This window comes from Podarcis raffonei, chromosome 4 (assembly GCF_027172205.1).
Source record: "Podarcis raffonei isolate rPodRaf1 chromosome 4, rPodRaf1.pri, whole genome shotgun sequence".
Classification (NCBI taxonomy): Eukaryota; Metazoa; Chordata; class Lepidosauria; order Squamata; family Lacertidae; genus Podarcis; species Podarcis raffonei.
Window position 1 is genome coordinate 44,194,375 of NC_070605.1, and position 13,924 is coordinate 44,208,298.

At 38.9% G+C, this 13,924-nt stretch overlaps 1 protein-coding gene across 3 annotated transcripts in view; it reads right to left on the reverse strand.

The window, feature by feature from the left end:
- Positions 1-13,924, reverse strand: part of CADM2 (cell adhesion molecule 2) — a 356,070-nt gene that overhangs the window by 83,931 nt on the left and 258,215 nt on the right. For all 3 annotated transcript variants that reach the window (XM_053386462.1, XM_053386460.1, XM_053386461.1), the window contains one exon: positions 8,359-8,529. In XM_053386462.1, the coding sequence (XP_053242437.1) occupies positions 8,359-8,529 (171 nt within the window). The remainder of the gene's footprint in view (positions 1-8,358; positions 8,530-13,924) is intronic.

Genomic DNA, 13,924 nt, shown 5'->3' on the forward strand with positions numbered 1-13,924 from the left:
ACCTGAGGAAGTGGACTGAGAATTGTACCCTTTAATCCACATTGCTGCCTCAAGTAGCTCCACATCTCTCTCTGTAACATTGCTAAAACTGCTCTTTAAGCAATTCCTTTATCACTTTTCTCCCACTGGACACCCCCCCACACCTTGAATGATTCAGGTTCTCCCTAACTATACCAATTCCTCTGTCTTTTTATTTATTTGTGCCCTTTAGCCACTGTATATCAATCACTTGAAATAATTAGAGGTTAAGTACTGGGACGCGGGTGGTGCTGTGGGTTAAACCACAGAGCCTAGAAGGTCGGCGGTTCAAATCCCCATGACGGGGTGAGCTCCCGTTGCTCGGTCCCTGCTCCTGCCCACCAGCAGTTTGAAAGCACATCAAAGTGCAAGTAGATAAATAGGTACCGCTCTGGCGGGAAGGTAAACAGCGTTTCCGTGCACTGCTCTGGTTCGCCAGAAGCGGCTTAGTCATGCTGGCCACATGACCCGGAAGCTGTACGCCGGCTCCCTCGGCCAATAAAGCGAGATGAGCGCCGCAACCCCAAAGTCGGTCACAACTGGACCTAATGGTCAGACAGTGGCTCAACCACACACCTTCACACTGGATGAAAAGATAAGTGAACAAACCCTATTCTGGAACAGAGCCATAGACTGTTTGGAGATGTGCTGAGAACTTCAATAGAGCTCTGAGAAAGATAACTGATACGTGCACAAATATGTGATGGTGAATTCTTCCCACTTGAGTTTTGAGGAGCTTCATCTGATGGAGGGGAGATAAAAGCTGTGGCCATGTTAGAGTGTTTGGGAGAAGTTATTTAGGGAAACATCAGGGACAGCTACTTTTACCTGTCTATTCACAATGTCTATATCAATGGAGGAGGAACCTCTTCCAGAGGCAATGAGATGGATGTAAATATGATTATTGGTGCATAGGTACTCACTAACCAGAGTTAGTGTAAATTACAGTTAGCAAGTCTACTTCAATCCATGGGTGGTATCCAACAAAGTCATTCCATTAATTGAAGGATTCTACTTCCGCAACAGAACTTCCTCTCCCTCTCTCTCTCCCTGCACTCCTGTGCCCTTCCTAAATCTGTTCCAGAGGGTTGGGGGAACCACCAGAACAGATTGAGGTGCTACAGGGGGCAAACCCAGAGAGGAGAGGGAGACAAGTGCCTTTTTTACAGCCAGAAGTCCCTGCACTCATGGAACTACTTCACTGGATACCTTCCCCACATTTTTAATTTTGATTTGTGGCTGATCACACACTCTATTCTGGCTAATCAGATGTAACAACTATCACTGAAGTTCCTTAATAATATGAGAGTTCAGCTTTTATTTACACTGAATGATAAAAAGAAACAGTGAAAGGAAAAGTTGTGGACTTTCCAGCAACTGGAAATCATTTGGGTGTGGGTCTTTAAAAATATAACCATGCCACACTTAACAACATCTGCAGCCAGCCTTAGAGAACAAGTGCTCCAGACTCAAGCATACTAATGCAGTGATTGCGTGTGGGTGAAGTTTTAAAGATCTTTTTAATAGCATTTCATATCCTAGAGTGCACCTGCTCTCTAATCTTGCCTTGTTGAACTCATTTTACACTATATTTATATTCCTATTTAATTTTTGTGCAGTCTATCAGCAGTTCCTTCTCTGTGTGTCACAGAGCAAATTAGTATGATTTAATCCACCATGTATCCAGTTTGGCTTCCACCACTTTATTTGAAATAGTGAACTAAAACTAATGTTATATCTCGATGACTTTATGACTTAATGACTCCAGAATATTTAAAGCTTTAATATATTTATCTAATGTTTTTATTATTGTTATGTCGCTGAACCACAACAATTCAAGAAGTATTCTGAAAGATTAAAGAATAAAGGAATAAAGACCACCTGGTACTAGCTAAACCCCTACTCAGTCAGAGCTTTTATACCATTTCCTGCATAACTAATTCATTTATTATCTTTTGATTTAGAAAACGTAAAATGATATTTTAGTATTTTAGTATATTCATATTCTACGTGTTTATAGTACCTGTCTTCCAGTTTTCTATTGATTTCTTTCCTAGCTTGGTGCCTCTACAAATCACAGCCACATTTCCAAAACATCTAAATATATAGCTGTGGAAAAGAGGTGATATAGTATTCCAGGAAGACACACTGCACTCATAATTACATGGGCAAATCCAACTTGCTGGTTTTGCTCCTTAAAAAAGGACACATTTGTATAAATGTACCCAGCAATTTCAAACACGTTACTTAAAAGCACTAATCACTGCAGCCTTTTTACTTGTACATAAATATTCTCAAATCGTTACGCCTGCAAATATAAATATAAGGCAATCACATAGGAAATTGGTGGTTTTTTTTATAACTCTGACATTTCTTTAATTATTCCAGGAAACATTTTTTTTTCATTTCTTTTAATTGCAAGCTGAATGAAGCATTTGGTATTTTATGCCTAATAAATTATAACAAATTTAAATTTTAGGCCTATATATGTTTTTAGGGAAACAACAACAAATGGATCTACTACACCATACTACACCATTTCTGTAGATCATAAGGGAAAACAGATTATGGGCATGATTAAGCCAAAGTATACTAAAATCCCATTGATATCAAATATCAATAGAATTAGCTTCATTCTCCCAAATAATTTGTATATGCAAAGATTTGAATGACAAATTAAGAATAAAACTTAAGAACAAGTTACTGTATTGAAATGAATAAAAAAAGAACTAGTGAGTTCACATTCTGCAATACAGTGCTCATGAGATAACAACAGTCAATAAAAAGTGCTTTCCCTAATTCCTGACTAATAAGTTACTATTGAACATATAACAATGTGATTTATGTTAAAAACAACAACATGACTGCAATTAGGCCTAAGCATAGATAGATGAGGACCATCAGCATACAGCCTTATTTTCCTTCCACTTTAGCTTGCTACTAACAATGGATGAATAGGGAATTCTGTCAGCTTGAATGAGATATTAGTCAGCCATTGTGAGCAGCATAAAAGAACACTACGAAAAGGTAAATTTACCCACCTATCATCAGGCTGTAATTATTGTGCATCTACAACACATTTCCAGGAGTGAATGTCCATTCTTGCAGTACCACTTTGGGAATTTTGTGCGTGTGTGGGAGAAGGCAATGCTTTGCCTAGGCAAAGATTTTTATTTTTATTTTTAAATAAAGCAGGTCACTAAATTTGCATTTTTATGAAATATAATTATTGTCCCATGAGTATTAGTTGGAAATCACCTGTACGTTTTTTAAAAGATCTGATTGATTTGTCTGAATCTAGTTAAAATTAGGGCCTGGGGTTAATCTGGACTCTGCCAGACCTGCAGAACTATCAACTATAGCAAATTTCAAGCTAACAGTAGAGAAGCCATGAAGGATCAAAATGAATGAAACATAGAACTCTCTGTCATTTCGGCTTGGAACTTTCTGCTGAATTTAACTGAGTGCTATGTGAGACCTTGGCATCCTGGATAATAAGATTAGAAGGAAGCATCATGCTGTCAGCATAATGAGAAGCTACCAACATGTAGACAACTGTCATGGTACCAAAATAAATGTGAGACTACAACATGTTTTGGAAAGGCAGTGCTGGAGTGCACCCAAGTGCTCTGTGCAAAGAACTGCTGATAAACAAGAGTCCAGATCGATTATGGTAATTCATAGTCTATGTTTTATGTGACCTAACCCACTTAAGTAATGCAAGCAAAAGGTGGAAGTCCTTTCTCCAGTCTAGTTTCTGATCAATGTAAAAACTGCAAGGAGCTCCCACCTCCACCAATGCCTGATGTTTATCCAACTCTTGTTTCAACTAGCTGAAAACAACAAGATCTGGCCTACTATGAACTTTATTCCAAAATGCTTAGGTGTTAGAGAACTTAGAACTTCTGTATTTCAACCAGCTGAGTTTCAGGAAGTTAGAAGGAGACTCCGTCAACCTGCGTCGCTTCCTCTGATTTATCACTTTGTCAATACCATGATTAGTTTATGACATTATTAAAACAAACATATATTCTATTACGTTTCTAAAAGCATAGAAATTAATATGCTTTTAAAGTGGCTTTATTCTCTAACAATTTCTGATATCTGCATGAATTTCTGATCTTGCATGAATGAAGCATTGTGTCTTAAATGAAGCACTGTGCAGGGGAGTTCTGCTGCCAGCCCTGCCAGTGGGTGCCCCAGGGCACCCACCCAAAAAGCAGGTGGATGGAAACTACTGCTGACAGTATCCCTGAAGACACCTTTGATATGTGGCAATTGGGGTGTAGGGAATGAGCCTGCAATGGAACTGTTGACTCAGTCAGTGCTGATCCTGGGAGCAGGCATAGCTCTTACATCAATATATAAGATTTTCAACATTTATGGATATATCATTACGTATTTCATTATCAATATATATATATTATCATTATCAATATATATTATCATTATCAATATATATTTCATTATCAGCAAACTGTATTTGAGGATAGCCCTTCAGATAATCAATCGTATGATTTCACATTAACCCTTTGAACCCAAAAGCCTCTCAGAGGATAAAAGTTTAGTAGTAAATGAACCTGCATGGTTTTGAATTATTTTACATTTAAAATATGGAATTCTTATTTCCATCCATCATTAACCTAATTGAACTCATTTAAACATGCAGATTGTGGCACTGAACTTTCATGTTTGCAGACACTCTTTACTGCTTACTGTATCTTCTGAGTTTCTTTGTTTTGAGCATTCATTAGTTTGAAAAGTTGAAATAAGATAAATTTGATTATAGTGTTTACATTATAATTCAGACAGATAATTATAATTATTTCTGAATTTGAATATTTAAAGGGAAATAGGAGATTCATTGTTCTTGGATACTTCTCATTTACTTTTGAAAACACTGATTTCTTTGGTCTACCACATTAAAAAATTGTAACCAGAAAAGTAAACTTCACAGGAAGTCATAATACAAAGCTCAGTATTATTGATTTTGTTTCAGTTTTCCTACGGATGCCATCTTAAGCATTGGCCCCATAAGAGATATTTATACAATTTTGAATAATTGCATTGCTTAACTTTCCTATAGCACCATGAAATCAAAGTGCTACTAGAGCTTACATGGCTATAAATGTACACTGGTTGTGATTAGATTATTGACAGTTTTATAGCACAGATGCTCTTTAATCACAATTAAGAGTTCACTTTAAGGGACCAGGGAGCATGTAGAACTTGAATAATTCATTTTTATGTATGCTGATCTTTCAAGCTTTGCAATGACCATTCCTCCACTCAAGGCAAACTGCTTTTCGTAGATTAAGCTTGTGCTGTAGCCAGTCAATTGACATGGTTCCAGCTGTTGCTAACTGAGCTTATCCAGGCTTTCCTTGTAACCACCAAATGGTTTGTGAAATTATCACATCCTACTTTAAAATGTTCCTAGCTACTAAACTGTATGTTGTTTTTTCAATTTTGTGGGCTTTTCTACCTTTATTAGCTGAAACCAGAGCACTATATGAATAGGTACCAAACTGAGACAGCACATCTGCAAAATAGTTTTCAAAAAAGATCAGAACTATTGATTTATGCTGAACACACTCCCTTGCATTTTGGAAGTTGCAGCTGCTAAGCAGCTCTGTCTCACACCTAGGCTATGCTCTGCATATCACTGTGCCAACTGGCCAAGCAAGAGTTTGCAGAAGCACAATAAAGGAAGCAGATCAACACATACACTAGCTGTTTTTTGTAATAGGATTTAAATCTGCTCTCACTGTCTACTACAGGCCTATGGAGATAAGTATGGTAAATGCCTTTCTTTCCACAAGACCCCTTTCCACACAACCACCCTAAGTATTTGAAGTTAGTTACTCCTTAGGTCTGTTGAGAACAAAAGCACTAAGTTAATCAACAGCTATTTGCATACAGCACTCCTTTTGTGCTCCATACTTTTGCAATGGCAGTGGTGGTCAAGATCAACCTGAAAGCACCAACTTCCACTTTTCATTCTGCCCCAATGGCTGGGAAGCATGAGCTTCTCCATAAGAAGTGTTTGGTTTTCATATCCACAAGATCGGAGGACTGTTATATTAAACTGTGTAATATATAGGACCATAGGAGCCATGGGGGCTTCAGCCCCCACAATAAAATCTTTCAAGGGGCTGGGCATTCCCATTCAAATGGTGTGCACGTGCACTGCGTTATGTGTTTGATGCGGGTGGCGCTGTGGTCTAAACAGGTTGGCGGAAGGTTGGTGGTTCGAATCCACGTAATGGAGTAAGCTCCCGTTGCTCTGTCCCAGCTTCTGCCAACCAAGCAGTTCGAAATAGGTACTGCTGCGATGGGAAGGTAAATAGCATTTCCGTGCACTCTGGTTTCCGTGACGGTGTTCCGTTGCACCAGAAGCGGTTTAGTCATGCTGACCACATGACCCAGAAAGCTGCCTGTGGACAAACGCCTGATCCCTCAGCCTGAAGCGAGATAAGCACCGCACCCCATAGTCACCTTTGACTTGATTTTACCATCCAGGGGTCCTTTACCCTTTCTCCCTCTTTTATGTGTTTGATTATGTGGGGCAAGGCTTACCCACAATGTTTTATTCAAGTTGGCACTCCATTCCTGCATAGGATGGTCCAAGTAAAATGGTCCTCATTTGCCAAGTGGTAGCATGAATCAAGTGCATTTGTATGTTAATATGGTCTCCTGTATAGTGGCTTACCAAGTCATTTCACTTCTTTGGGATGGATATATATGTGGCATAAACAATAGGCATCAATTACAGCCATGGATATAAGCTGCATTTCGAAAAAGGCATTTGACACTGTGTGGATTTTTTAATTTTTATCTTAGGCACTTTTCAACGAATTCCCAAGACATTAGCATTAATGTAAAAACAAATTTAGAGCAGGCTTCCAAACTTGCGGTGACAAGGCTTTCTTTCTTCTGCTAAATATCCCTGAACTAGTGAACAGTCATTTGTGGAGCAAACAATGAGAATTCTGGCATTTGTTAACACAAAGGAACTGGTGATGTTATAGATCAATATTATTCTTTGAGACATTGTTTTAAATATATTGACCATGTCTGCTGTCCTTTACTTCTGCACCTACAATATCATGTCAAACTGCTTGGTGACTAAACTGAGGTGAAGAGAGCTCTACAAATGCTGGGAAAATGGGAAGTTGTCTTTTGTATTATACTAGTAGCTCCCAAAAGAACTATCTAATAGTGGTGCTATTTTGACAAAAGTAGCTCACTGAAGTTCTTCAGCGATTTTTATTTTAATGTGAAATAATACAATGACTACTAGTTCTGAGAAGAAATATCCCAATACTTTAAACTGTGCTGGCCGATGTGGTGCCCTCCATATATTGTTGGACCCCAATTCCTCTCAGCCTCAACCAGTAGGGTCAATGGTCAGGGATGATGGCAGTTGTAGCCTAATAATAGTAGTTTTAACAATAGGATTTACAAGAACATGAGCCAAACGTTTATACAAACTTTTGAGTGAACAGGGTGATTGCCTATATTTCCACAGTGCCTGACAATCGGTCATGCTGGTTGGGACTGATGTGAGTCTCAGTCTAACAACATGTAGAGGGTCACAGGTTAACCAGCCTTGATTTACAGCATTAGGCAAGTATTACAGCTTGTAGGATTAATGTAATGTAATGTAATGATGTGCATCTCTCTGTGTGTACACATACACATTTATACAAACACACACCACAAGGTGCTTGAAATATGAGAAGAATATACTAATAAAAATGACAAAGTTTTCTCTCTTAGGCATTGTTCTTTTCTGATCAATACTGTAGCAAGGTATTTTGGGCTATAGAATCTTGCAAACAAATCAGTATACCCCCAAAATATTATTTTTTAATTTCTAATAAATAATAACAAATAAGCTGCTTTTCTAAACTATAGGCATGATGTTGAAAACCAATCATAATAACTAGCCATCCTATTCAACTTGTTATGAAAGACCACCATTTCATAGCCCATACTAGGAAGTCTCCAGTAAACATTCTGAACAAGAACTATATTCAGTGTTCATATGGTAAAGATATACATGTTGAACCTGAATATGTATTGTAGACGTGGTCTCATGAAGAAACCCTATTTTGGCATAGATTATTGCCAAAATTCAAGTTAGGGATTAAGAATCCTGCTGGATACCAATCCAGGCCTACTAATCTGCAACAATGTTAGGTTTCTTAAAAATGGAAAGAATTTACTAATAAAAAATTCAAATAATTAATCAAACCTCAAATAATTAATCAAACAGAAGCAATATTCATTTTATGCATACACTACAAACATCAAAGGCATAAATATTTTACTTACAATGTATTTCTAGAACTTGCATTGCTATCTGGGGTGTAGAGTTCAAAGATTCGTGATCTACTCTGCAACTTACGACTGCGCCGTCATCACTGCGATCTGCTTTGAAATTCATTGTGCTGCTGACAGTAAACGTTTTCCGATTTGCATCCTCTTCTTTTAAATATTTAACATCTGCAAAATAAAGTTTGCTCTAGTTTAGCACCATGGTTTGGTATAATAAAGGGGGAAAGAAGACTACAATACGTGAAACCATTTTAAATAGCAAATGATAAATGCACCTTTCATCATGTTTGCTCACTCTTTGAAAGCAAACAAAGTTCTATTTCCAGACATTCCATTATTTGTCTTACAAAACTACCAATGCTGTCATTCCCAAATGTACACAGACACAGATGGGAAAAGCAATTTCAATATCAACCAAAAGGCAGAACTGTCAGAATAGGATTCTACTCCTCATTATCTCTGATATAACTAGATTACAATCCAAATAGTCTTCCCCTGAAGCCCATTAAAGAAACATAATATCTCTTCCCCCACCTTTAAATCACCTGATTAGGCTTTTTATTCATTCTTTTCTGAAAGCTTAGTCCAAAAAACAATACTTTAAAGAGAAATCAAAGGTAAGTGTCTAAAATATGTTTCTAAAATATAAGTTTGCTAAACAAAATGCTGACAATTATTTGCTTCATCTTTGTTACTAAAAGTTTTGCAAAACAGATGGTAAAGTGAGGAATAATTAATATTCATTTTTCTCTTCGGTTCAGTTTTGTTTAGTGTTGACATAACCAACCTCCATGCAAAAACCCCCCCAAACCCTTCCATAAGATGGTTTGCAGGCCATGATAGAAGGGAGTAGGGGTGAATTTTGACGGCAAGTGAATAAAACTCTGGCAAATAAATAGGGCAAACAATTGCCCAGCAGGCTGGGCAGCTCACCAATTGAAGCCTCAAAAATTGATAGGCCTCCACAGTATGAAAAAGAAGAGGTCTCCAGTATCTACAGGCATCCTATCTTCATGTTGATAAATCAAGAAAAAACAATACTTAACTTTTCTAAAGGGATCGATCACCTCACAGTTTGAAGTAGCCCACCTAAATCAGCAGTGTGAGCTTTTCAGACTATGAACTTGGAGTATGAAGTAAACCATGTCCTTCCTGCTTCTTCAAGAGTGCAGGTGGATTCTCATTTCGCCTCTTGCAATATGAAGCTGGAGGCCAGGGTGCCTTGAAACACAGTCGTTCCACAGCTGGTCAGCACAGAACACTTTAATAATCAGTATTTCCCCACTTTATCAGGGAGTCAATCCAAAAGGAAAGAGCAAATCACGAGAAAGGTTATCTCTGGTAGAAACACTGTAGATATTAAGGCAGTTTGACTGAAATTGTTTTTATAGTTGTCAAAGAAAGTCATCAAGGTGTTTTGCAGTCACTGAAATGCCAACACATATCTGTATTCTTAATTTTGGATATAAGTTTATATCACTCCCCCTCTGCCCAATTTGATCCTGGCACTCAATGACCTTTCAGCTATTTATAAAATTACTTGGTGCCTCTTGGATTTGGGTCATGCTCTTTATTCCAACAAAATGTCCAGCTGCAAAAAGCACAAAACATAGATGCAAAACAGACATACATCCTGAATGAGTGGCGTGTTGTAGCCACAGGAGCTTTGGAGCCTTGCTGCCCCCAAGGTATTCTCCTTCACTTCAGTGGATTCACCTCACCTCATATACTGAACAATATACCTGCTGGCTCAACTGAAATGAATGAGGCAGCGGCTGCGTACTAGCACATCACTGCATTTGCAATACAACACAAGGGTGATAATGTATTTTGCAAGATGCAAAGGGAATACTTTATTCTCTATACAACTGATTTTTTTTCCTCTTCTGCTTAAGCAATGTTGGTTTATTCCATCAAATAGCATTGTTTTGTCACAATGAAGGTCTCTAAAATGAGCTAAAGGAAATTCCTATTGAAATTGTATGTCCCCTCTGTGGTTTCATTTTTATAAATTTTGCTAGGTCCCATTAGAGGAAGATGGGTTCATTGAAAAGTCAGTGTTAACAATCTTGCAATGTACATGGCATACTGTACTCATGGTGGGGAATGGTCAACCTTGGAGGAGATGGCAGAAGAGAGAGCAGAGAGAGATGGTGGTTATAGACTAATCCTATGCGTGTGTACTTAGAACAGGGGTTAGCAAGGTTTATCTTGCCTGGGCCGGATCAGTCCTGTGGAGATCCCTCCAAGGGCCAGAACACGCCCACCCACGATTTTCGGCATCTGCGTCTGTGCAGATGTGATTTTGGGTGTCTGCGCATGCACAGATGCAATTTTCAGCACTGCAGAAGCGAGTCCCTGTGCCGCACTGCGCCAGTTTAGCACTGCGCGCGAGCGGGCACCTCGGTTCAGGGGCGGGTCGTGGGCTGGTCAAACGACTTCCGCAGAACACTTCTGGCCCATGGGCCTTAGGTTGCTGACCCCTGACTTAGAATAAGTTCCATATAAGGCCAAACCAGATGTGATGGTAAATTTATGAATTCAGTTAGCATGCATATTTTTAAAAATGTAAATGGCAGCAACAGGGGAGCCAGAGTAGCAATAGGATTGCAGGATATGGGTAGATAGAGTTTAACCCTTCCCCCTCTAATAAAACCTCTCCCATTCGCATCAATGGGCAGCCTATTCAGTATACGAATAGCAGCTGGCGGGGGGGGGGATTTTCACTGAGACAACAGCAGATGGCTGCTGCTTGATCTCCTTTGTTCTTTTTTTTTTTGTTTCCTAAGAAAAAGTGTGTTTTAAATTCATTCATGCAATTAATGTAGCATCATTCCCACAGGGCAATTCTCTGCGAATTTAGGAAGTAATATCACTATGCTTTTGGCTTCTTCTTTTTTTCTTAAAAAAAAAAAAAAAAGACAAGAAGAAGAAAACACCTGTCATCATGTAAACCTTCCAGTTATTTAATTTCAACTAACTCAGCTTCCTAAAAGCAACTGAAAATGCCTATACACATTTTGGGGGAGCAATAAAACATTAACTGTTATTCTGTACTATAGCTTCAGGCACACACTTAGGCACAAATGCTTAGTACTGGATATTAGAAACTTGTTTTAAGTGTGGGACTTGGAACTCTTCCTCATGTATTTCACTGAAATTGTCAGAAGTGCATGAGATGTACCCCCTAACTCATGGGTAGGCAAACTAAGGCCTGGGGGCCTGGATCCGGCCCAATCACCTTCTAAATCCGGCCCGTGGATGGTCCGGGAATCAGCCTGTTTTTACATTAGTAGAATGTGTTATTTTATTTAAAATGCATTTCTGGGTTATTTGTGGGGCATAGGAATTTGTTCATTCCCCCCCCCCAAAAAAAATATAGTCCGGCACCCCACAAGGTCTGAGGGACAGTGGACCGGCCCCCTGCTGAAAAAGTTTGCTGACCCCTGCCCTAACCTCTCACAATGTCTCTCTCTCTCTCTCTCCTTCTCTCTTCTCTCTCTCTCTCTCTCTCTCTCTCTCTCTCACACACACACACGTGACCTATTTATGTGATGCTGACACAACCCCTGCGCTTACACTAGAATGAAAGAACATCATCCCTCTCTCTCTTTCCTCTCTCTCCCCCCATTGTATTTTTCTCCCCTTATTTGTCTTTGTAACACAAGAAAATCTTTAATAGAAACTAATTTTAAAAGTACAGTGGTACCTCTGGTTAAGTACTTAATTCGTTCCGGAGGTCTGTTCTTAACCTGAAGCTCCACTTTGGTTAATGGGGCCTCCTGCTGCTGCCGCACCACCGGAGCACGATTTCTGTTCTCATCCTGAAGCAAAGTTATTAACCTGAAGCACTATTTCTGGGTTAGCGGAGTCTGTAACCTGAAGCATATTTAACCCGAGGTACCACTGTACATGAGATGTGAAGATGTAAAAACGTTTTACATTTGAAGATATGTTGGACAAGTTTTCATCAATTAATTTACAATCTACAATATGCCTATACTGACCAAACAGAAGATCAAAGTGAAAAATGCTTTTATTCATTATTATTTTTTACCTCTCACTTGCCCAAACATATATTTGGTTCTATGGGAAAAACAATACAGATGGCAGAATGCTAATCTTTCTCTGCAGAGGCAGATACAGCAATGTCATTGGCATTAGCACACCAAAAGCCTGTAACAATATATTATGTAGAACTCTTGAGTGACAAGCATATCATAAACCAAGAGGGAGCCCCACTGCAAAAGGCAGCTGCAATGTACTCCACTTATCAAACAATATGCTGGGAAATTGGCTGTGACCTATCTGTACTGTACATTGACAAGTGTTGTGAACCTATCTTCTGCAAGGTATCTGCATAGGTGGAAAATGTGTAGTATTCTGAGAGGAAAGTGATCCCTGGGAAGCAGAAGGAATGACTTATTGAGTTAATGTTCTGTAAGATGACAACACCCTGGGAACAGAGCTGTAGTCTACAATATCTTATAAGTGACTAAATTAAATGTGAGCATTACTACAACACAGGTGGGAATGGCAAAGGAAGAAAAAGCCATTTTCACATATTTAGCTCATTATAGCACATGTATCAGAGATGTAACTCCTGTGGCATAAGTCATATAACCTGTTAAAATGAATTAACAAGTACGGTCTGTGGTCAACAGCAGTGTGGGCTCAGTCTTTCCATTCTAAGCACCATTTACTAGCTTACTCCTTTCTTACAGCACATTATCTTTTTTTCTGCTTATAAGAAACGGTGCAAGGAAATGAAATGAAAAGGTGGAAATTTTAACATAAGGTCATGACAAAAAAGTAAATTATATTGTTATCATTTTATGATGTAAAGCAATCCCTACAGAATATCCATGAAAGAGGAAGTGACGGTGTTGTCTTCTAGAAGTTAAAGGGCAGAGCAGTTCACACTATAGGAAGCCACTGTAAATTATGCTGGGATAAACTATGTTGGTGTAATTTACCCTTATTCCAAATTCTGTTCAGGAGCAGGGCTTTGGTTGGCTGAGCTGGCCAGAGCCTGGCAGAGGAAAAACAAGCCTTTAAAATATAATTTAGCTTACACAACCCTTTTTGCCAGCATAACTTTTACTGGGTTGCTAGGTCAAGTGACTTAGCTGGAAGGGGTTTGGAATAAGGGCAAATTTTATTTATTAATCTCATCCTCCCTAGTCCCATCAGTTCTATGAGGATAGAGGTTCTAAGGAAGAAGAGTTGATGAACAAACAAAAAGTCCCCATGATGTGATCTATGTCTTTCCAACGTATAATCTGTAACATGTCCCATGGTATAAACTGTAAGATTGGCAAACTATTGATTCTGGATGGGGCTGTACACCTTCTGAAGGTGCAGGTGCTTGGAAGTACTCCTAGATACATCTTTGTCACTTGAGGCTAAAGTCTCCTCTGTGGTATCTTTTACCAGCTTTGTTTGGCTTATCAGCTACAGCTGTTGCTGGACAGGGATAGCCTCACCACCATACTCCATGCTTTGGTAACATTATAGCTGGATTACTGAAACATGCTCTGTGTGCCCTTGGGCCTGGTTTGTG